General features: G+C 41.0%; 1 protein-coding gene across 1 annotated transcript in view; it reads left to right on the top strand.

Moving 5' to 3' along the window:
- The first annotated feature begins 6 nt into the window (after positions 1–6).
- Positions 7–25,687, top strand: part of CTDSPL (CTD small phosphatase like) — a 71,340-nt gene continuing 45,659 nt past the window's right edge. Inside the window, exon 1 of the mRNA XM_083406765.1 lies at positions 7–221. Coding sequence (XP_083262891.1) covers positions 146–221 — 76 coding nt within the window. The 5' untranslated portion in view covers positions 7–145. The remainder of the gene's footprint in view (positions 222–25,687) is intronic.

Genomic DNA, 25,687 nt, shown 5'->3' with positions numbered 1-25,687 from the left:
GCTTCGTTCCTGGAGGAGTTCTTTTTTCACACATAAGTCTGCCTCTAGATTTCCTAAAAGGAAAACGAATAAAAAGGAACCCATAAACGCACACCGAACCTGCCTCTGGGAAGGAAATAGCCAGGTGAAAACGCACTCTGTTTCCATGGACAACCCGTCCATTATCACCCAGGTGACTAACCCCAAAGAGGAAGAAATCCTGTCTTGCTCTCAGGATAAAGGTGAGAAACTGTTCTCTGTGGGTACGCAATACTGTCCTAATGGTTGCATACAAAATGGGCAAGCTGTTTGTTTTTTTTTAATTTTTCCTGTAATATTCCTTTCAGCATTGTGCCAGTGTAGATTCAGGTTGCTGCTCTGGTGTAGCACCTTGAACCTCCTCACTTGACTGTTTTGCTTCAGTCCAGCAGTAAATTAAGACATCACTATAGCTATTGAAGTGGAATGCATTTTTGTGCCTCTCTGTGTTTTGTCTCTACTCCAATTGGTGTTGAGTGCAACTCGTGTAACCTTGTTGTTCCTCTGCCAGCTAGAGTTTGGGCCAAGTCCAAGCTCTAGGGAGGCAGACCTTTATTGAACTTAGTAGGATGGTTTTGAAATCTTGGCATTTGGGCACTGAGGAATTTGTGTTTTTTGGAAGAGGCTGGTGTAAACATCCTTCAAACTCTGGGTTAAAATGATTGATTTGGAGACTTTTTGTTTAAGGTGTTTTGCACTGAAACAGCTAAAAATAGTCAGGGAAAGCAATAAGGTGTACCAGTTTGGATGTAAAGATCCTACCCATAACATGCATTGAACAGTTCAAAAACCAGGTCAAACTGTTTTCATTTTTCCTTCAGCAAAAGCAAGGCTTGAACCAAGATCAAGGTGGATGGTCAAAACTTCAGAATTTAAGGGGCGTTTTAGACCAGTGAAGCATGAAAGAAGTCATTGACTGTGCTCTCAATGTGTGGTGGCATGAAATGCAATGGGCAGTCCTTAAAAAAAAAAAGGACATGAAATAAACCTGGTGGTACAAATGTAGTCACCTGAAAAATAATAAAGATTATAATCTTCCTCATGGCTGCAGATTTATTTTTCAAGTTGTTGTAGCTATCTCTTTTACTGTAGTGTACTGTGACTGCTCCAGTTCTCTGCTTGTTTGATGTGGCTAATAGGTAATAATCTTTGTCATGATGGCTAGAGTATCCTGCTGTGTAGGGGTTTGATATCCTTTTCATTTTGGTTTACTTGTTTTAATTCTTTGATTTCCCTCATACCATTCATACTCATCATCACCATCATATAAAAAAGAAAGCCGTTATTTTGAAACCAATTTAATGCTGTTAGTTAAAGCATTCATCCATGTTGGATAATCCTTTTCCTTCTATAGCGAGGAAGCTTTCAGATTTATCAGGTTTCCAAACCGTTCGTCTTGTTCATCATGCTCCTTGTACATGGTCTTGTAATAGGGAGTCCTGTTACTAAAGAGACCAGTCTACATAAAACAGAACTCTGTAATGTTTGCGTTGTTTTTGGAATATAAACCCATGTCTAACAGATATAGTGGTGGCAGTGGAAAACGAGGAACAAATGTGAGAACTTACTAGCAACCTCTGTACTAAGGTGTTCTGTTCAATGTGAACCGTGGTTAAGAGGGAACAGGCTGTGGGGCTGCATGCTTGATTCCCTTCCCTGCCAGATCTTAACCAGGGTTAATGGTTCCTAACAGCCATGATTAATACTAGCCACTGTTTTAGCTGGGGTTGGAACTTTGCTAGCAAACCATGTTAGTGTTAAGTGATTAAAACTAGAGTATGAAACATGCTCATGTGAGTAGAGGGACTGGTGGGGAAAGAACATTTGATTTTGAAAAGAAAAACCCACTAAGATACAAGAGCATTACAACTGCACTGGCTCGAGGAAATTTCCTAGTACTTCTCACTACTGGTGTTATGTTGAAGCCGTTGCATAAACCAACACTTGTCAGAAACAGATGATTTAATTGAAGAACCTATTAAACGCAAGGAGTGAAGCAAGAGACCTTCTCCATCAAACTCTGGATATTGGAGACAATCAAGAGAGGACTGTCTTCTGTATTCTCTGCTTATAAGCTTCCTGGAAGTAGCTGACTGGCTACAGTTAGAAAGGCAGGGCTAGATGGGCCCCCTGATCAGATTTAACAGATTATGCTCCTGGAGACTACCTGTTAGGATCCACAAAGTTGGATTGCCTTGCTAACACGAGTCAGGATTGTGTCCTTTTCTTCAATGCAATCTCATGCATGTTTATTCAAAATAAACTTTCACTGTGCTAGGTGGGGTTTATTCCAGCATGAGTGTGTTGGGTTTTGGAAGCTGGAGCCAGGGAGATGAAGGTTTGGTTGGTTGGCAAGCAGCGCATATGTTCCCCTCCGGAGTTCTAGTGAAAGTTGGGACTTGTTTTGGCAGCAGGTGATGGAACTGCTCCAAGTGCGTAAGTGGCCCACCACCAAAATGCCCAGCCACAACTTCCTCTAACTTGATGCTAGTGAGCTGTAAAAAGAAATTGCAGAATTACACAACAGAGGATTTTAAATTTAATACTTGGGGGGTTAGTGTATATAATTTTGTGGGTGTTCCCCCCCGGTAGATTTTTAGATAAGAGGGTGGTTTCTTGAAATGCAGCAAAGGCGGCAGGAAATAACTGCTTGTGCAGCTGTCTTTTTTCATGTTGGGCCTGTTTCTACAGCTGTTTATGATTCTTATTTGTTTGCTTTGTCTCCTCATCACCAGTGCCAGAGGGTGATGAAACACTCATCATGGTGAGCGTGGGGAGTGGAACGGTGGACCCCTGCTACTAGTGAAGCTTTAGTAATGTGCAGGTGTTGACACATCTGCCTGCCAGTTGTAATTGCTCTGGTCTTTTTGGTGAACAAAAAGCCAGAAGCTCACAGGTTGCCATGCAGAATTCTCATCTTTGCTGAGGTTTGGAGTAGGTAAGAAAAGATTTTGTTGCTCTTACCTTCTCAAAATCACAGCACAAATAGGAGAAAACCCTGCCTACCAAAGCACTTGTTAATTACAGCAAATGGTATCTTCATAGTAGGCCAAGTCAACATTCATGGGCTATTTATCCACATACAATATTGACTTTGCGGATGGGCAGCATGTCTGCAACTAGACAATTTACAGCATAAGCTGTCTCTGGAGCTGCTTTATAAGTTTTTGTATGCTTTCTTCCTCTTGAAAAAATTCGTTCAGCATTTTAGCTTTGCTACAGATCTAAAGTAGCTTAGGATGAGAGAAAGTGGCTTGCCCAAGTTCACCCGGTGAACTTCATAGTTGAACAGGGATTTGAACTTTAATTTCCCACATTCAAACTCAATACTCTAGACCAGGCATAGGCAAACCCGGCCCTCCAGATGTTTTGGGACTACAATTCCCATCATCCCTGACCACTGGTCCTGTTAGCTAGGGATCATGGTAGTTGTAGTCCCAAAACATCTGGAGGGCCGAATTTGCCTATGCCTTCTCTAGACACTATAACGTGGAGGCAAATAACATCGCCTGTGCTCCATATAGATAGCAGTTGGTAAGCAAGCCTGCTTCAGACCAATAGCTGGCGTAGACCTTCTCATGATGTGGTGTCATCATGTCACACAAAATGGATATGGGCTGGTTTTAAAGAATGACACAGTTACTGGTCAATAATGGTCACTCTTGTTGCATCAATGGAATAAGTGAATTCTTCCCAGCCTGATAAAGAAGTTGACCCATATTGATATACACTATTTGGGCTAAAGCTCTTTAATTTATATCAGAATTTGTTAGGATCAGACTCATAAAATGACTTAAGAAAACAATGGTTTACATTCAGTTTGTGTTAGTTTCTAAGTGTGCTCTGAAAACTTGATGCTAAAGTAACAGAAAAGCAACTACGCATGCATGTGTAAAAATACATAGTTTTTATATTACAATATGAATGTTTATATTTCCAATGGAGGGTGTGTGTGGTGTGTTTTTTTAAACAAAACTGTGTTGCATAACAAAATTTCCATTTGTAATAATACAATGAATGGATACAGTGTTGATCAAATTTCTCATTTTCAAAGTTGTAATCAATGTAACTTTAAGGGCCATGTAATGTATATGTGAGCATGTGTTAGAAAGTCAGGTGAACCTGGAGGCATTTCTGATCCAATACTGGAAAAGTATTCCAAGTTGTTCTAGAGACCAACTAAATAGGTAGTTTAGCACTGCGTGAATCTTTTTTAAAAAATGGTTTGCTGTGGGTGAGAATTGGGACAATGGTGTGCAAGGAGGAGTTTCCTAACTTTTCCTTACCACACCATAGTTCTGAGACAGTCCACATAACAGTGTGTGTATTTCTGTTATGTGTCACCTTAAACTGTTATCTGTCTCAAGCCATTTTGAAGGAGTTGGATAGAACCTGCAACAACGAAATCATAGCCTCATGTGGATATTGTGTGTTTAAATGGTCAAGCAATACATTAATATAGCATTGCTTTCATTAATCAAAACCATTTCCTACAAATTACATCTCTTTGCTATTACAGGCCTTTAACTTTGTAAACATCAAGAGATTGCAATTTTGATCCTTTTAAGGAGATACAAAAAGCTTGTTTTTTGCATTTGTTTGTATGCCTTATCTGTTTCATTCTACGTTACCCTGCTTTCAAAACGTGACCCACCTGTTTAAAGTTACAATTCTTTGGAAATGAATCTTCACAGTTTTATTAGCCAGACTTTAGAAACTTTCTTTATTGTGAACATCATTATTTGGCTATATCTTCTGTGCAAAATAAAAATGCTATCTAGCAGCTTAAGTATAAATTATACACAAATCATCTCCTGTAGCTTCTTCATGCCACCATGTTGTCAGCTGTGACCTACCCTAAAAGATGATCAGCTCTCTATAAGCATTATAAGGCCAGCAATATAAATTCAGCAGTAGCCAAGAAAGGAAGGGGACACTTTACTACAGTAACTTTTCAGAGGGCGCCTAGAGGTGGGAGGTGGTTAATGAAGAGTGAATGAAATGCATGTGAGCTGAAATTGCTATGGCCTAAGTGGTAATTTGAGTTTTTCAAAGCATATATTGGAATGTAACAGTGCCTTCCAAATAAGTATTAAATTATATAAACCCATTAGCATTACTGACTTTTTTTTAGATCTTTTGAAATTACGACTGAATGATATATTTAAAAAATGGCTCTAGGCGATAACAATATGAATAAAGTACATAATAAATTTAGTACATAATGCTCCCTCCCCAACATTTTTAATGTTTGTATAATGAAAGGCTTTGTATAATGAACGTCGAGGTTATATGATGTTTGGTTTGTTACTCATTAGGGTAAAGCTTTTAAGATGCTGAATGCAAAACAAAAGAAATCTACATTATGAGAGCAGTGATGCTGTACTTCATCATTGGCTAGAGTTCTAGGTGTTAACAAAACCATTTGGGGTGGGCTTTTCCTTCTAGGCTACCTTCAGCTTCAGATACTTATGATTAATGTAGGGCTTTAAACACACAGTCATAAACTTCTCTGTAAGTTTAGGTGTGCAGGCTTCAGGCTTGCAGGTTCTACTTTGTGAGGTGTTTTTTCCCCCTAGATCCCTGAGATCCAAGAACCAAAGCCTGACATGCAAAAGATAAACACATAGAATTAAAGAATTCTCAGTCCAACAGTTTGTTATGAGCACCACTCACAAATCTAATCATACAGACCCCAAGCTTTTGTTATTTCAGCAGTGTAGTTTGGGAAGAGGGGAATAAATTTGTTCCTGCTATTGTGAAATAGTTGGGAGTCAGAAATCTTTACTGATCTATTGTAAACCACCCAGAGATCTAGCAGTAGATCCAGGTTTACCTTCTGCCCACTTCTGCTGTAGTTTACCACAATATTAATAAATAGTATCACACCAGTGTAATTCTCTGCAGGTGTAAGCCTTGTTGGTTCAATGAGACTTATTACCAAGTACATGTGTATAGTGAGGAACCGCTTTTGTCCAGAGGACCAGATCCCAAAGTAGTCAATTTTCTGCATGCCACTTTGAGAATTGTGTCATATGTTGTAAGGTGCAGGAAAAGTGGATATGGCTGGGCCTTATGACCCAAAGCCAGAAGCCAGACAGGCCTGATTAGGCACAAGAGCCAGAGGTTCCCAACCAAAGATGTATATGATTGCAGTTTGTAAAGTGGCTGGATGTGGTCTAGACCTTTAACGTCACTTATAATAGCAAATTGCTATTATATAATAAAATGCCTAGTTTGAAACATCACTCCTGGCAATGTGGCAGATCATCTCCTGCATACAGAATTGTGTACAAGTGAATATCAGTCTGCAAAACACTTGAGTTGTTTGCTTAGACCAGGTCTATATATATGTAGTGGGATAAAATATGACAGGAAACTAGGAAGCTGCTTTATGCCAAATCAGACTGATGATCCGCTTAATTCAGTAATGTCCACACTGACTTAGAGCAGCTCTCAAAGCTCTCAGACAGGAAGTCTTCCCAAACCTTAAATGGAGATTGAACCTAGGCACCTTTGGCATGCAAGGCAGATGTCCTGCTGCTGAGCTATGACTGTTCCCCATTTCAGGTGAGCTTCATCCGCATTTAGCAGTCCATGACTGCAAACCAGTAGACAAATGTGTGTGATTATCGGATCTTGATTCTAACACCCCATTTATTTATTCTTTATAATATTTATATGTTTATTTTCTCTTGAAAGCCCCCCCCCCCCGTGTCTGTGTATACACACACACACGGAGTACCCATAAAATACTAGAGAAGCAAAACCAAATGTATAAGAGGGTGAGACTTAGTAGTTCCAAAGTATAAAAGTATTAATGAATTTGTGAATGTATAAATCTAAATGTGGTGTCTGCTAACTGCAGACACATCACATCTTCCAGAGCTACAGTCACTTCTTTTTGCCTTCAGCAAAAACTTCCTCTCAAAAATGCATTAGATGGGCAAGAGAGTAATGTTAACCAATTATGAAATGCCCACAATAGACTTTTTAAATATATGTCTTTGAAAATTTTATAGCTAAGGAACAATTTACTTTCACTTGTGTCCTCACCCCCTTGTTTCCTTGTGGATTATGACAACTCTTCCTACTCTTAAATATTGCTAAGCAGCTGCTGCTCCTTCCCTAAACTGGGGGATGTTATTTGTTTTCCAAGTACAGTTTGAGTTCTGTATTAGTTTTCCGCTTTCTACTTTGGAAAACTAGCAGCTTTTAAAATACAAATGAGTCATCTTGGTTTGAGCTGTTTTGTGTGTGAGCTGTTCTTCCCCCATCAGTAGATGAGGGAGTTGTTCCTTTCTTAACCCAATGGCCAGGAATCCTTGTAGGAGTTTTTAAGCTGAGTGTGATTGACAGATTTATGGAAGAAAACTTGGATTAGTGTAAAGGTTTCTTCAAATAAGACGAATTGATCACATTTGACAACTTCTCTGTGTTTTTATAACTTGCAAGCTGCATGTAGATAATCTAGTGTGCGTTGCATATTTGTTCCTACATGAGAGTTTTACCAGTTTCAAATAATAACCAGTGGAAAAGTGCTCCCCCAGCACACAGCCACACACATACGTATAAAATTTCATTTTCTGATAGTGGAATCCTATACAGAGTCCCCCTAAATTCAGTGGGGCTAGCTGGCCTAAGTGTATCCCATGAAAGGAAGTTTGCATTATGTTTGGCAAGTCACTTGTTATACATAGTTGCCACCCTTGTGCAATAAAAATAAACCTGTACATACTTGCAACAATTTTTCACCACTTGTCCAGTTCAGCTATTTTAGGATATTCTAGTACAGCCTGAGGATTGCTGGTTTTGGAAACTCTACGCTCAAGTTAAAATTACCCAGGCAGCCTTAAGAACCTTTCCATTCTCACGTTGTTTTCCTGTTATCTCGTAAGCTCTGTGTCCAGAAGGCAGAAGGTTTATATGTAGTACAAACTTGCTTAGGCCACAGTGTTGCTTAACTACAAAAGTGTAGAGTCTTGGTTTCTGCAAATCTGGAGCTTGAGGCCTAAATTTTGGGATGGTGGCAGGCCTGAGACTTGAAATGCAGACCTCCCTCAATCACTTGTAAAGCAGGGAGTGTAGGTAATATATAATACAAAAAGAAGTATTTAGGTGGAGTTGCTGAACGTCTATGCCTGCTGCACATTTCCCTAAAGTGCTTTTTCCAGTAAAGTGGAGGTTCAGGGGTGCTAGGCATTGGGGGAGAAAAAAAAATGGCCGTCTTGGGTGAGGTTCCCTTTCCTTTCTGCCACTTTGGTGTCTTAAAACCTAGACACTTTTTTTACAGATGCTTTGAGGGTCTAGTGTGCCTTCTTATATGTTTTCACATTGTGAGATGTGGACATCTTCCAGCTTGCTGCTGTGTTTTCCTCTCCCCCCCCCCATACTTTTTTTTTAAATGTTGTTGCTCTGGAGCTCTGACCAGAAAGTGACCTAGTGTCCTTTACTCTGCATCTTTCATTCCTGCTCTTAATTCTTGGTCAATTCTTGCTTGGTATCCTTGGGGAGGTTTTTGTTGTTGTTTCATTGACAGAATCATTACTGCTCCATTAACATTGCTCTTCTCTTGACTTCTTCCTCTGCGGAAAATGATGGTGTTAGTATGCAGCGTTGGTTTACAGGTTAACTGTTTGGAAAACGCTTTGAACTGATGTTTATGTATATGATTATCTCCCATAAATGCTGTTATGTTTTAGTCTTGATGGTGGCAGATGTTAGCTGTGTGTGCCACACTTAGCTAGCCAAATTGCCTCTAGAAAGAAACATTTGACTTGGGGTTACACAAGGGCATCATAAAGATTGCTGTAACATTCGCAGCTGTTGCAAGAGCTGTCCATTACAATAACTGCAATCAATTTAACGTGTATACGTAGGATGCCTTGTAGCAAGGTTAAAGGTGTTTTACACTATTCTCTGAAAAATGTGGAATGGCATTACCAGTGCAGGCATGAATTCTTCCTAATACTGGATACTTCAACTTTCTTTTTTCTTCAGTACGTTTGCAGTTCAGATAGGGGGTAAAATGCAAGGAGCTGGCTGGTTGAAGGTTCATTAGTATTGCAGTAATAAAAATGAAGGACACTGCAGCAAGGAAGTGAAACTTGGCCCAAAGTATATTAGCTTTGTCAGCACTTTGGCAGGAAAATAAATTATCTGAAGTTTAGATATCTTGTGTTTGAAACCAGCTTTATTGTCATCTTAAAGGAACATCGAGTCTTTAAATTCTTTTTTCTTCTTCTTTACTGAATATTTTATTTTATTTCAAGATTCAAAGTTACACTTTGTCACTCAACAGTCATAATTCTATTTCTACAATACTAATGACTTCCCGCTCACCCATCATCAATGTTTATAATCATGATCACATACAATTACATACAATTGCATTTTAAAATTCTGTCATATCCAGTTTCATCCTTTGTAACAGATGTCTTGCTATGTTCTCCTATTTTTTTCTTAGGGTATTTAAATTTAAATAAAATAACCTGTGTATCCCACTGTTTTCAGTATTAGCTGAGTATTGCAGTATTAGTTTCTCTCACTTCTGTTTGCCTTTGTTGTAGGCTGTATTGTCCCAATGTGGATATATGATGCCTGGCTTATTTTAAAGCACTTCTATGCTGCTTAATATTTTAGAAAATATCTCAGTTTTTCATTGAGGTTCTGCTCCTAAGTTCCTTATAAATCATTTGACTTGTGATGATGCTTGCTTTGGTGGTGGTGGTGATCAGACTTCATGTGCTCTTGTGTTTCTTGTTGTAGAGAGCATTGAGACTAATCTAGCTTACTTGCAAGGGTATCATGCAAAGTATACACATGCACAAAAAGCCTATGGGGTGAGTAGGCAGAGGGGAGGGACATTAAAAGTGACTCTACAAGTTTAACATGCATTTCTGCCCATGCATGACATTGAGGTGGAGAATCTTAAGAGAGATGCAGTTCTCAGTTAGATACAAATAAGCTGCTTTCTTTTGAGTCAAGCCTGTGATCTACATAGTCCAATGTCGTCTACCCTTTCAGCAGCTCTCTAGGATCTTTTCTGGCCTGTAATCATTTGACTAGTGACCTTGGACTCTGGACCTAGAATTTTCTATCCTCTCACTGATCTGATATGCCCCATCTGTATACATGGGTGCTGATGGTGTTTGTATCTTAAGCAAAGTGGGTCAAATGTAGGCCACCAATGCTTCAAAACAAGGCAAATACTTGTGCTAAAAACTAGTGTGGACACAGTTTTTAAAAGCACAGTAAAGCACAATTAATATTGTAACCAAAGAATAGAGGCAGCAATTTCATTGCAATTTGCACATTTAATCATTCATGTTTATGTCATAACAACTAAACTGAAATGGCTTATTGTGGTAGCTATATTCAAAATAACTGGGATGCGGGTGGCGCTGTGGTCTAAACCACTGAGCCTCTGAGGCTTGCCAATCGGAAGGTCAGCAGTTTGAATCTGTGGCTGTGTGACAGGGTGAGCTCCTGTTGCTCTGGCCCAGCTTCTGCCAACCTAGCAGTTCAAAAGCATACCAGTGCAAGTAGATAAATAGGTACCGCTGCAGTAGGAAGGTAAATGGCATTTCAATGTGCTCTGGCACTCATCACGGTGTATTGCTGCACCAGAAGCAGTTTAGTCATGCTGGCCAATGACCCATAAAGCTGTCTGTGGACAAACACCGGCTCCTTCGGTCTGAAGTGAGATGAGTGCCACACCCCACGGTCGCCCTTGACAGGACTTAACCATCCAGGGGTCCTGTACCCCTTTATCTTTTTACCTATTCAGAATAGCTCTAGATAGAACTCTAATCCACATTGGGGGATAAGGCTAGTAAATAAATTTTTGTGAGGTGACAGTGTAAGCCAGAATCATTTTGTGTGTATGCCCCAAACTAGGATAAAACAGCTTGAAACTTATCTAGTTTCCGTTACTTTTATAAGCAAATATGGTGAAATACCAGGGACTTCTCTGGATATGCAGGCACTTTGCATTAAGAGTTACTCAAAGCAGTTTGCAAATATAAAAGCAGCAATGATTCAACCAAACTAAAAACAGCAGCAAGAAGATGAAAAGTTGGCGCTAATCAAAAGCTTGTTTAAAAAGGGATGTCCAAGTGGAATACAAATTAAGGAACAAAATAAACCTAACCTCTTTGAGCATGGAATTCCCCATATGGAGCACCACAACAGAAAGACCTCTGTCATGTCTTGTCACCAGTGTTCAAAACTCCCATTGTTCTAGGTGCATTTTGCAACAAGGAATTTCATTAGCGCAAGCAGTTTCTGATCTCTGGGTGCACTATTGTGCCTAAAATTTCAGATTAAAACTGCAGAGTGGAAGGAAAGAATGACCTTTTCCTGCTTCCCCACTTAAAGCTACTCTCCGAATACATGAGAAAAGAGATCCTCCTAAGAATATTGGTGTGGTGGGCAGACGAAGGACTAGACCATATGAAAAATGAGCATAAAATTTTAGCTGCAATCCATTTTCAGCTTTGTATTCTTGTTATAAAAAAGTGTGCCTAGACATTCTGTCGTTGTGCCCATAACCTAGGTTTAAGAGGCCATTTAGCTCCTGGCTTTCAGATCTCAGTTTCTAGCATTGTTTGTCACCAGCTTTGCTTTGGGGATGATGGGACATGCAAGAGGGATGCAATGGCTAACCTCAATGGATGGGCAGATTCACATCAGAGGATATGGACTAAGCAGGAGGAGAGTGTCTTACATTCAAACCCTAGCTTTTAATGCCCGCAGTTGTGATTCCTCTGAGGCACATCAGTTTATCAAATTTACCATCCCTCTTTTTTCTGGGTAGTGTGACTGTTAAGTTCTAAAGGAAAATGGCAATCTTCCAGTTCAGTGGTGCGTGGGAAGAACCTAGCAGCGTGGGGATCATGGTGTAAATGTTTCCTGCTCAGAAAAATGTCAATATGTATTAACATAAAAGAAATTGTTTACGGTGTAAGAATGAGGATGCATTCATGTCAGCTAATAATATGCTGACTTCATCTCCCAGGAGTTGTTAACACATTGTCAAAAGGACACTGGGATTGCTGGGACTCTCCTAGGCCTAGTTGGGCTATCCTCCATTAAACATTTCAAGTTTCTTGCTATGACTGCCCCTAGTTTAACATCATCTATCTGTTTTTATGAATATAGCAGTGGCGGGTGGACTGGAAATGGCCAGCAAGCCAAATCCTCATCTACTCTGCCCTGCACAGGTCAGGCAGGGCCCACCTGTCAACCATCAGGGCTTCCATTGTACTGTGCACAGACCAGTGGCGTAGCGTGGGGGGTGCAGGGGGGGCAGGCCGCACTGGGCGCATCATCTGGGGGTTAGGGTTAGGGGGCACAAATCCATGGGTTAGGGGGTGCAAATTACTTGCCTTGCCCCGGGTGCTAACAACCCACGCTACGCCACTGGCACAGACCATAGCAATACAGACCTGCCTTAGGGAGCTTACATAGCCATTGCTGCCCATATTCCTAAGTTTCACTTTCTGTGTTTGCTAGTTATAGTTCTGTACTCTGAACACCTGTGTCACCCCCATCTCCGATTCTTACCCTGCTCTGAAACCTTACTTGCCTACTAATTCACTTCTTGCTTCTGTTCTCCATGCCACTGCCTTGCTGCTCTCTTCCAATGTTCTGTCCAGCTTTGAGTCTTCTGATTCTTCTCACCCACCTGGGCCACCCAACTGGACATGCTTCTGCCAACATTCTCTACCATCTACAGCCCTGCAGAGACCACCTGGTTCCTGTGCATTTAGTTTGGATGTTAAGATTATATATCTGTTCATAAAACGACTCTTTTAATCATGGAAATGGACTCCCATTTTAGGCCAGTCAAGGTGGTTAAGTATATTGTAGGTGCTTTATAACTTAGGCCTGCTTTGTTAAGTCAACATCTAAAATGAGGTTTTTGTAAACCATAAGCAAACCGCTAGAATTAGCAATGTTATGACATTTAGTCTGAACCTTTTACAAAGTGGGTGGGAACTCCATAGAGACTGCAGTGACTAGTAGGTTCTTTAATGTGAATCACTAACGGCTATTCCAGATCTTTGAGCTGCTCCAAATATCAAACATTTTTTTGACTTTTTTGCAGTTTTTACAATGCAAGTCTTATTTATTGAAAGCTCGGTTTTGAATGTTATTAAAAATGTACTCCTTTTAAAGATGCACTATGAAAGTAAAACCTAAAGTTAGAATTCCACTTTGTTGTTATATTTATTTAGGGCTGGGTCATGCATTTCAAATTTATCTGCTATTATATATACATATATATAAAACCCTACCTCTCTCTTATGTTAGATAAAGTATGTTAATAAAATCTTTTAGTGAAATAAAGCTAACATTCTGCTGGATAATACAGAACTCACAGCATGATTTCTCCAGGAGCAGCACTGGAGAAAGTAGCTGAGCTGCTGTGAGAGAGTAAGGTGAGAGCACTCCCCTTCTCCCCACCACTAGCTGAAGTGTAGTCCACCTTAAGCCAGAAACATCCAGCAGCTTGTGACAGCTGAACTGAAATACTGACTCACCAGCTCTCTAATTACAGTTGCCCACATGCTGCAGCGGGGCACTTGGCTCAACCTTCCCTTAGGATGCTGCTTGGAGTACGAGATAAAAGTCCAGTTTGTGCTGGGTGGACAGTTGGTGGGCATGCTGTCACTTGGGGAATAATGAGGAGTGGGGCAGCAACCTCCCTGATAAGTGACAAGGGCTATTTTTGGAACCCTAAGTGAGAGGAAGAAGGAGGGGGTCACCCCCGGATGGTAGACTAAAGTCAAGGATGCTCCCAGATGATGGGTGGCAGAGTCTGCCGTTTTATTAAGGTGGGAAACTACTGGATTATCATCAGCCTAGTTCATATGGTTACACACCTGCACTTTAATGTGGCTGCTGTGCTGTATCATTGCACCTTAAAACTGCTGCTGCACTGCAAAAGTGCTGGATGATTGTTGCATATTGCACATTGGCACTTTAATTGCCACTGTACTGTAAAACTGCTGGAGGATTAATATAGTTCATGCTGTGCACAATTGCAATTTAAAATTGTTGTTGCGCTCTATATACGCTCTTGCAAAAAGAAACTGTACCTTAGGTTTTGTAGGAAGTGCCTTTTGAAATGGCATACCTGCACTTTAATACTGATTATCGCTGCTGTTGTGCTAGCTGCTGTAATTTTAACTGGTTAAAAAAATGGTGTTAGAAGAGAGATTTTCCGTAACTTTGTAAGTTACTTTGAAATTTTGTTTTATGTTACGTTAACTACTATGCAGAGAAACATTTTTACAACTTCATTCCCTTAGTGTCTTCTGAACAGAGATGTGTTTGGGTTGTAGAGCTGTGGGAGGAGGAAAAAGTGTGATGTCATTAAAGGGTTGTTACCCTTGTCAGAATAGGGACGCGGGTGGCGCTGTGGGTTAAAGCCTCAGCGCCTAGGGCTTGCCGATCAAGAGGTCGGCGGTTCGAATCCCCGCGGCGGGGTGCGCTCCCATTGTTCGGTCCCAGCGCCTGCCAACCTAGCAGTTCGAAAGCACTTTCGGGTGCAAGTAGATAAATAGGGACCGCTTACTAGCGGGAAGGTAAACGGCGTTTCCGTGTGCTGCGCTGGCTCGCCAGAGCAGCGATGTCACGCTGGCCACGTGACCCGGAAGTGTCTTCGGACAGCGCTGGCCCTTGGCCTCTTTGAGTGAGATGGGCGCACAACCCTAGAGTCTGTCAAGACTGGCCCGTATGGGCAGGGGTACCTTTACCTTTACCTTACCCTTGTCAGAACCTGCATAGTCATGCTGGTCCACCTAACTTGTTGGTCTACCCTCTCACCTGGTGATGCTGTTGCTAAATGTCAGGTCGGTGGAGGAGTCTTCCCCTTTTGGGATTTCTGGCATTCTGGACTCAGTGCGTATCCCCAGCACTAAATTACTCTTGGGGTCCGGTATCACCACCACAATGGAGGAGTCTGCTGCAACCTGTCTTTGACATAGAGTGACACGGCCTCTGGTATTTCTTACTGTATGCTTCCTATTGAGTTTATATCCAGGGATAACTGTGTCCCACTGGTTCTCTCCATTCCATTTGGAATATGAATTAAAGAGAACTTTTCTTTAAATGTGTATATGAAAAGTTCTAAAATAATGAAGCTTCATAAGCCGTTGGTAAAATCCCTGTGTTCTTTTAATATTGTGTAAGATTTATGGATGCATCACATTTCAGTTGTCTTGATAGCATAGGGTCCTTCCGTGCCACATGCAGGAGAGTACTACCCTGTGCTTGTATGCTGGTTGGAGAGGAGAGCTTTTCTCCAACAGTAGCTAAAAACCATGCGGGCTGGCGGAGGAGGGACAGAGTGACCCATCTGTCTTCTAATGGGCTGCTTACTCAATCTGCATGGAATTCAATTCACTCACTTGCGTGAGCAGAGGCAGCAATGTTTCTGAATGCCAGTTGCTGGAAACTGCAGGAGGGGAGAGTGCTCTTGTGCCAAAGTCCTGCTTGCAGTTTTCTCATGACATCTGGTCAGTGCTGGGCTAGATGGGCCATTGGCCTGATTTGGCAGACTCTTCTTATGTTCTTACAGTCTTAAACTTCTGGTCACCTGTGACCACCGGGAGGGATGTAGGCAAAATCATGATGGACAAGGGACACTTATGTGCTTTTGCTTTCTAACTTGGATTTTTTCCTCGTCATGTGGCTCCTTATCTGTGTTTTAAAACTGGAAATGTGTAGGATTTGGTGCCTCTTTCTGACCTCGACACTGAGTACCCACAGGACACACATTTGGCCACACAAATGTGAAAGAATTGCTGACACTTTTCTTCCTGGAGGCGCATAATTTCATTAGGAAGTTGTGATAACTGTAGCTTTCCCCACCTTCCTGTTGAAGTCAATACTTAACTTGGTAGGTGTTTGCAGATAATCTCTCCCCCCCCTGCAGGATTAAATTTGAGGCCCAACTTCCTGTGCAAGGGAAGCTTGAGTGTGTATGAACAGCAAAGGCAGCCAAAAGGAAAAAAGGGTAATTGGACAAACATAGAAGGTTCAGTTTACTCTGGCATTGGCCAGCTACTGCTTGGTGGACTTCCTGCCTTGGGAGGAGGCTGACATTCTGGGCACTTTATGTCTGTGAAGCTGCTGTTTGACCAAGCCCAATTAGTAAGCATGTCAGGCAGCTTATTTTCTCAAAGCAATCTGCTTTTACCTCTCCTAAAAGAAAGAAAAGAGAACATGAGTAGGCGTTTCACATATCAGTGTTGGGGGAAAAACCTCTGATGAAGTATGGAGATGCTCATATTGAGTGTATAAAACAAATACTGTTGATGGGAGAACTCTGTGTACTTTGGAAGAGTGGCGTGAGGATTATAGCCCTTATTTTGAATTGAATTTGTTTTCTACATTAAAGCAGCAATTAAACACATGATTTGAGTTCTTTAGAAAGATAATTAGGAGTTCCTATTAAACCTTTGTGCCTGCTTTTTCACACAGATAGTTCATATTTTGTCATGTACAAAATCTTCCGTTCCCTTTAGGTGGCTATTCCACAGCATTCCATTTCAGATTCAGGTCAGTGACTCCTGTTCTTAGCAGATGCAGCTTCTACTTCTGCTACAACCATCTTTTCCCACCTTTGTATTTTAATATCCCCTTTCTTGCCAACAAGCAGGATCAGAAGATCAAAGAATCCTGCAGCCTTGCAGCTGTCCTTCAACCTAGATTTCAGTTCAGATGTTAGGCAAAGGTCTGCTATTCTGTCATCTAGTTCTTACATGCTGCAGTCCCTTCCACTAGCTTGTTTTTGAGGTAGCATCCTTTTAGAAAACATTTCTTATGACTTCTCAAGATGCTTCAAAAGGCTCCTGGTGTTTTAAGGGGAAATGCCACAAAACACCTGACCCCTGAAATTACACTCTTGCGGCATTGCCCTTCTGTATTCCATGCCCTGACTTAGTAGTGCCACCTTTCATGACTAAGAAAACCATCAACAACCTGACAGTTCATCCTAGATCTTCTACCCGTCTTCTGGTTCCTTCAGGATGGAAGGTTACTTATTGTGAGTCTAAGAATGGCTTGCATTTCTTTATCCCTATTTGCTGAACAGGCAAGGGAAGCTGACTTTGCAAGAGGCATAAAGGGGTTTACCATCATAGCAGGAACCTGCCACGGGAAACTGTAAGCAAGTTTCGTCCGCAAAATTAATTCACCCTTCAGTCAATTCCAATGAACAGAGTGAGAAGTTTTGGCTGCACAATTCTTGTACCCTTCACCATTCACTGCCTGCAATGGATCAGCTGAAAGCATACCCTCTTCCTTGAGATTGCTTCAATTTCTGCTCCAGAGTGGCCCCTACAGTGGAACACAAATGTACAACCTTCACATCAATATTTTTAGGACAATACCTTAGGAACATGGGCAGGTAGGATCTTGTCTGCATGGTGCCTTTGGCAGGGACAAAACTAGGCTCATTTTCACCCGGGTCATAGACCCAGTTTGGCGCACCCACCCACATTTGCACACACACAGAGGCTGGAAGCCTCAATGGCATCCCTTTGGAGGCTTCACCTGGGGCAAAAAAAGCTGGCTATCCCTCCTGTAGCTACAGCTCTGCCTTTGGGGCAATTTTATCAAGGCTGTGTAGCTCATCCATGCTTTAACATATTGAGGCTTCTATAGCCCTATTGGAGTTGTGAATAAACCTTTACAACCTATTTTGCATCCACGGAAGGGTATGTGTCATTCTGCCGAGGAAAGGTATAAGTTGCCAACCCCTGCTTTGAAAAGGCACAAAGAATTTAGGTATTCAAATATCATGCAGCCTATCTTTAAGACTTATACAGAAATATATATAGTAGACTTCATTTGTATGACTTGCAAGACGTCTTTATTTTCATTGTGGTCAAAAACACTTTGCTGTTATCATTAGCAGTCTTTTCGGTAGAGAGTAGTTTCAAAATTCAGGAGTGTTCTGCAGCACACAAGTTATTTCTAGCTTGTACAGTAATAGGATTTGAGTGCTTTGGAAGAAAAGAAGATACCAAAAGCAGTGAAGTTTAAACTGAATCTCTGGTGAGAGGCCACACCTTGCCGATTCCCAAATGCTGCAAACAAGCACTGTGTGATGTCTATCTCATTCCTCCTGTGCTTGAGAGCTAACTAGGGGGCATCTGTTTGACTACAGTTTGACATATTGCTGCTTGAGATGGATCTTCAGTCTGATACAGGATAGTTACTGTACTGCTGTTATATCTACTGTCTTGAAATACAGTACACTTCAACAAAACCTGGTGTAGTGTGGTTTTGCAGTTCTTAGACCAAAGCATACACAGTTCCAGCATTATTTGCCACTTGGTGAATAAGCAATTGGAATTTCAGTGTATTGTCTTAACTGATAGAAATCTGTTTGCAGGCTGATTCTCATCAGGTTTTAAAGTGCTGTAGAAACTAATACAATGTATATTGCTCAGAGAGGAAAACCTTCATGTGAGCAGACCTCCCGCTGTAGCGCAGCCATTTTCTGGCTGTCCCAAAGTTAAAAAAGAAAGTAAGTATGAAGCTGTTGTCAGAAAACTTCTAGCTAGTTTTAAGGGCCAATTACATGTTCAGCAGAAGCCGTCGGTAAGGCTTTTCCTGAGCTCAACCACTACAGACCACTGGTGGGGATGGCAACTTTCATATGGTTGTGTTGTACATCCCTTCCCACAGTAAAATATCAAAGGAGATGAGGCTGAAACTTTTCATGAATGTGCCTACTTAGAGAGTGTTCTTAATATGGGTGAATATCAAAAGACTTCTTGGGTTGTATCCAGTCTGGCAGAGGAATTTCCTATCCTGTCTGTCCCAGTACAGGCCCCCGCTCCCTCAAAAAGACCTCTCCAGTGCATCAGGGCTCCCAGGAAAGGCATGGGATAGTGGGCCACAGTGAGCATGGGAGCACTGCATTGGATGCAATCCTTGACAACCGCTGAATGTATAAACTGATCTTTAAATGCCTTTCATGAAGACTGTTGATGTTATACAAATGACACTGGAATCCCTCTCTGGCTTATCCTTACAAGATGATAATGTCTGATGGAGCACTATGTTTTGCTCAGCCTTCTATTTGCTACATGAAATAAAATCCTGAGTAATCACATTCTGTTCATATATCTCATTGCTTAGTTTGCATGTCACCCAGTAACAAAAGGCTGCCCTACAAATAAACATAGAGCCCCTTCTCTCTCCAGCAACTTGGTAAGAAGACTGTACTTTGACCATGTGTTTTATCCGATCCTGATTGTGCCCCCTAGTTTTGGCCATAATACAGTGGTACCTCGAGTTACAAACGCATCAGGTTACAAACGCTTCAGGTTACAAACTCCGCTAACCTGGAAGAGTTACCTCGAGTTGAAAACTTTGCCCCAGGATGAGAAAGGAAATTGTGTTCTGGCAGTGCAACGGCAACAAGAGGCCCCATTAGCGAAAGCACGCCTCTAGTTAAGAACAGTTTCAGGTTAAGAACGGACCTTTGGAACAAATTAAGTTCGTAACTAGAGGTACCACTGTACAAACACTATATCGCAGTCCTTATTCCAGTGCTTGTGTTTATGCTTTTTTCTATCTTAGTTATATTAGACTAGTTTCTGGTATATGTGTATCTGGTCTGATTTAGCTGACCAGGCAGTTATTGAACTGATTCTGCAAAATTGTAGACCATGACAAGTCATGGGCTCAAATAGCAGCTTGGACAAATCAGCACTTTTATTTTGCTATGGTCTGATCATTAGATACCAACTTCCAGTTCTTACTCTGCAAAGGGGATTAATAAGCATCTATCTCACTGCGGTTGTTTGGGGTAGCAAGATTATTGTAATAATAAATCCTTGTCTGGGGTTGCTGTTACTTGAAGATGAATGCCTCTTGTTTTTCAGTGGCCTTCATTCACAAATCTTGCAAGCTTTCCCCCAGAAACTAGGCTTGCATTATTTAGATCCCTTGTGACTAAACCCAGAAATTGCAGGGTGGGTGAGCTTTCATATATGTTCCCAAACATGTTAACATGTTTGGATCATGACAGGAGAGAAATCTTCCACATTCCCAGAAGTCTATCAGGTATCTAGGTGACCAGGCAGAAATAAAATCATCAGCCTTTGTTTTGATAATAGTGTAAATGAGTGACAGGCATCTTGCTGTGTAAATGACGACAATATTTTCCCCCCTCTGCATTTATGCAATTGGCTATTGGCATTGCTTTTCATTAATTTATGAAAAGCAGTTAATTATATAAGCACAGCCTCATTATTTGGTACTCAATCAGGAAAGTTTCAGGCATGCTGGGAGCAAATAAGCCTCCTCATTGCAATTCCCTCCATTAGCTGGCTTTGTAAAGACTTCAGAAGAGTTCGTTAGGGCTCAATTAGGAGTCAAGCAGCCTCAAGGATTGCAGGTGGCAAGCTGGTTCAGGCATAAATTGCATGGTTTCCAGAAGGCTTTTCTGTAACAGTTTCCCAAAGCTCTGGCAGGGGAAAACAGCACAGGCTGTGGCTGGGTAACAGCTGACCTAAATTTTAAGAGGTCACTTTGGATTACTTGGGGCTTAAACTGTGTGCTTATTAAATTAAATTTCATTACAATCACACTATCATTTTACTTAGTAGTGGTACGCAGTGGAGTCTTGGCCACTAAGGCTGCTGTTTAAGTATTTTAACCTTTGTATGTTTTCTAGCAGGCATAGGCAAACTCTGGCCCTCCAGATGTTTGGGACTACAATTCCCTTCATCCCTGACCACTGGTCCTGTTAGCTAGGGATGATGGGAATTGTCCCAAACATCTGGAGGGCCGGAGCTTATGCCTATGCCTGTTTTATAGTGTGAGTGCCATTTTTTCTTAATTTCCTTGCTTTATCTTTTTGTAAACAAACTGAGGGGTGTTTTTTTACGATCAAGCGGTGTATAAATTTATTTTATTTCCCTAATCACTGTTCCTCTCTAATGGGAGGCTGTGGTTTGTGAGGAGGAGTTGGTGGCGCTAATAGTTCAACCCATTAAGCTGCATCACACTTCGAGTAGAATATTGCCTGCACATTTTCCTTCTTGGTACGCCAACTTGAAAGAACATCACTGTCTTTACAGCTTCTAAAAACACAAGCACACCAGAGGATCTGGAGACTTAAATATCCTCTTTGTCATGAAGTGCTATTTGTTTGTAAAATTACAGTGCTTAAGCATCCACAGTAGTTTGGTAAGGGATGAAGGAGAAAGAATCAGAACATTTTGGCCACACCCTTCTGATCTGTTGTCAGTCCCACCAGATCCAGTGGGCACCATCCACCACTGGTGGTATGTTTCTGCACTGGGACCAATATTCCAAGTGTGGGAAGCTCTCTTGGACACTACGTCGTGGAAGGATGGGTAACAATATTTTAAATTATTAAGATGTTGTTTCAAACTTCACAATGGAAACATTTTATTTGCTAGCTACTAATATTGTATATCATCAGCTGATTCCAGCTGACCTGGACCATCAATCAATCAATCAGTCCCATTGTAAAATAAGAACCCAATGTAGCTTAAAAAAACAACCCCAAATATAAAAATTTAGCATTGAACATAAAAAACCTTAGTACAACATTGGTAGCATAAATGAAAGATAACATAGGAGCCAATGCCAAAACTGAAAAAGGGGAAATATGTTTTTATTAGGTTGTTCTTCAGGCTGTGTTTTTACAAAATTAAATTTAAAAACCAGGCTAGAACCTTGGATCAGTTATCAGCTGTTCCATTTATATGTGGGAGAACATAATTCTATGGAAAACATATTTAGCTCTTCAGACACACCCATAATCTTGCAGCCTAAAAAGTTTAAAACAAACACAGAGAGAGTTTTATAAACTTCCAGCATGCCTCCTGGTGGTGAGTTGGTGCTTGAAAGCTCCTTTGCAGATGCTGTCAGAAACTTCGCAGCCAAGTAGGGTTCCCACAAGGTCCATTCCTGAGGTTGGCTAGTCTATTCTGTCAGCAGCTATTAACCCTGCACACTTACCATGGCCTGGTAGCCAAACTGTGGTAAGTGTCTATGTTTGCTTCCCTGTGACTAGCCATTTTCTCCAAAATTGCAATTTTCGCTGTAATAATAATAATAGGCTAGGAAAACCCCTGCCCCTGAATTTCCCATTCCCTCGCTTAAACACGTTGGCAGTTTTCTTAGCCAATGTGCATGAGTTACCCATGTGGCAAATTGTTTTTTCACTTCTCACCTTACCTATCCAACCCCACTGTGAATCATTTGAATCCGGGCCCTTGTATGTTTGTGCCTGCTGTCTGGTTGATTTCAATTTTATTCCTTTTTTATCTACTTTCTTGAGCATGTGCTCAGGTGTTAATAAACCTGCAGTTCCTCACTCCTTGTTTTGCTTTGGTGTAAAACTGGACTCCACCATCTGACTCTAATCTTGGCAACCCTTTGTAGGATGTTGGTGGTTCTTTTTTGCTTTCACTCCCCTTACTAAGCCAATGGGATTGGAGTGGACTTTCTTCTTCTTGCATTGTCATTTCTCTATTCTAGCCTTCACCAACTTGTTGCCCTAGTGATACTTTGGACTACAGCCCCCATCAATCCCAGCCAACATGGCTGCGTTGACTGGGGTTGATGGGAGGTGTAGTCCAAAACAACCAGAGGGCAACAGGTTAGTACTATTTCTTTGCCTCAAGCATGTTCTTCTCTTGCTTTTGAGCCTTTTATTGTCCTTCAAATTCTCTTTTTTCCCTGTTATCCTCTGGGTTCCAAATCTAATTATTTACCCTTCTTGCTTTCTGAGCCTTCTTCTCTAGTTTTTATACTAGGTGACGTTTGGTAATGCTGACATAAAATATTGTCTTGCTCTTCTTGATTCCTTTGAACTTTCTACCATGTATACTGATTCTGGAAGTCATGCTTTAGATAGAGGAGAAACTTTTGCTTTTTCATCTCTTAGTTCCTGTTGATTTTTCCTTCCTATTACCTAATCATCATCTCTATTACCAGACGTTGGTTTGCCTAATTGTTCTTAATCCTTTCAACGATTTGACATGCGTGTGATCCCACTTCTATTCCCTCTCGTTTAACCTTTACTTTCTCCTGTGTTTGCCTCACTTTCTCTAATGAAAATGTAAAGACACTTCATTTTGCTTTCCCCATTAAAATTGATTTTTCACATTTTTATTTATTTTTGTTGACCTTTGTCCATCTCAACCTTTGCTTGCATTGTAATTGAAATTTTCACTCATGTGCTTGACCCACTAAACATCTTTTGGCACATTACCCATTTATGCTTACCTCCTCTTCATGTGCTCTTGCTCTGCTAAGCACGACTTTTTCTTGATTATTATTACGCTCTTCCCCGCCCCCGGTCATTTTTTTACACTATCATTCTCCTTCTCTTCCTCCAACTTGTTCTCAGGGAGGTTTTTTGTTCAGGTATTTTTTGGAGTGTATGTGTCAATTTTTATTCCAAAAAAAGCTGGCTGGTTTGTTTGTTTGTTTGTTTGTATTTTTAGTTTCCAGTCCTCTTTGTTCTCCATGTCATCATCTTTTGTACTCAATGAAATCTTCTTTATCATATTTTTTTTCCATTTTCTTTCCTTCCCTCTTTCTTAGAAATTCGTCACTGTTCTCTTGTCATGAAGAGCTATTACTTGTCCCCTTGATCCCATTTCCTTCTTTGTCTTAAACAGATTTCTTTGCTTCCTTTGTATTCTCAGTCTTTATTAAGCTACTGTGTGTTTGCCATCCTACTTAACATCTGCTTTAGTTTCTCCTATTTAAAATAGCAACAAAACCTTCCTATGACCGTTCATTGTTGGCTAACTACCATTCTGTTTCCCTCCTTTACTTGATTTCTAAACTGCAAGAATGTTTTGTGGACCTGTTGGTGTTCCATTTTTTACGACACACACTTTGATCCCTAAAAAGCTCTTTCCAGCCCCTATCATTCAACATAAACTTCTAACTCATTTCCTTTTTCTGTTCTAACATCAGCTTCAGTTCTCTGTTCTTATTTTATCTTCCACTTCTGATAATATATTCTTCTTTTGCTGATCTTTCATCTTGTCTCTGCTATTTCTTCGTAATTGTTTTCTCTTCCACTTCAGTCTTTTTCCAATAATGTCTTCTCTACTTGATTCTTTTTACCATGTTCCTTCTCTTTATCTGTCCCTGATACCACTTCCCTGGTTTTCAAGCTTTCATCCTCCTCTTCCCTCTTTAGATTTTGTCAAAAGCTGTCATTTTCTATTGTTAAATATAGCTAAAGCTCATTCTCGTTTGTTTTTTGTCTTGTTTTCACATTGCTATAATGCACATTTAGCCACTCATCCTTACTTTGTTTTCAATTCCTGTCTTTTCTCTTGCATCAGGATTATATGTTTCTGTTACTGATTTCTCTGCATATATTACCTTGTTCACATTTATTTTCACATGATTGACTTTTAAATATATCCACTCTCTTGCATCTTCTTCTCTGATAATCAATAGATTACCTCCCACTGTTCAAACGATCTCAAGAAGCATCATTTTAACAATATATGGTTCTAAATTTGGAATTTCCCTTCTCCTTCTGAAGCATAATTATTCTGCATTTCATTTTTTTGCTGTCTTTTTAAACCTGTTTGGAGAGGGCCTCCTTTCCTATGTCTTCTGTATAGTCCCTAGTTGTTAAGATCCATAATAAACATTACATTATAGCTAGGCTTTTATCGTTGTGGTTTTGAATAATTACTGTAGCTCTGGAGAGATTTGACCCTCTTGATTATTTCAGCTTCCTTTTGAGCAGTCCCCTCAATTATGAGAGGTTTCCTCATTGGAATTCAAATCCATGTTGGACTTCTTCGAAGTTGTTCAATTACATATATGTGGATTTAGACAGCATTGTCTCTAGACACATCTCACATTAGGTCCTGGGTACCATTTACAATTAAGTCCATGCTCTTTTCCCTCCCACCCAAACCCAGTTGGTTCCCTGACCAAAGGTGGGAGGTAGAATACCGTATTTTTCGCCCTATAGGACGCACCGTCCCATAAGGCGCACCTAGTTTTTTGGGGGGGAAATAAAGGGGAAAAAATTATTCCCCCCCAGGCGCTTCCCCCGACCCCAGCCCCCAAACAGGCAGCTCTCTGCAAGCCGTGGGAGCCCAGCGCTGGCTCCTGCTGCTTGCTGAGAGGTCCGCGAAGCCTAGATGCACTGAGCTCAATGCGCGCAGGCTTCAGCATGCAGGCAACTCTCCGCAAGCAGCGGGAGCCCAGCGCTGGGCTCCCGTTGCTTGCGGAGAGGTGCGCGAAGCCTGCATTCGCCCCATAGGACGCACAAACATTTCCCCTTCATTTTTGGAGGTGAAAAAGTGCGTCCTATAGGGCGAAAAATACAGTAATTGGGATGGTATGTACAGTAAATGCATTATATTCGTAAGAATAAATGGGGGGGGGTGTATAAAACTTTCCCCCAATAAAGTCATAAATCTCCAACCCCCTTCTTCACGGAGCAGAAAATTATGGAAATACATTTCACCATAGTTGCAGGTGTGTGTCTGGTAGGTGCCAAACAATGGGGTTTTCAATCAAGAATGTTATGAAAGGATAATAAGTTTCCAAAAGGTCGTCCAATCTCATTTGTTGACCAAATCCCTCGGTTGTTTTGATAATGCTATCTTCCATA

The sequence above is a fragment of the Podarcis tiliguerta genome (assembly GCF_965153285.1).
Source record: "Podarcis tiliguerta genome assembly, chromosome: 12".
Classification (NCBI taxonomy): domain Eukaryota; kingdom Metazoa; phylum Chordata; class Lepidosauria; order Squamata; family Lacertidae; genus Podarcis; species Podarcis tiliguerta.
This window is presented reverse-complemented; position numbering and strand designations above follow the sequence as displayed.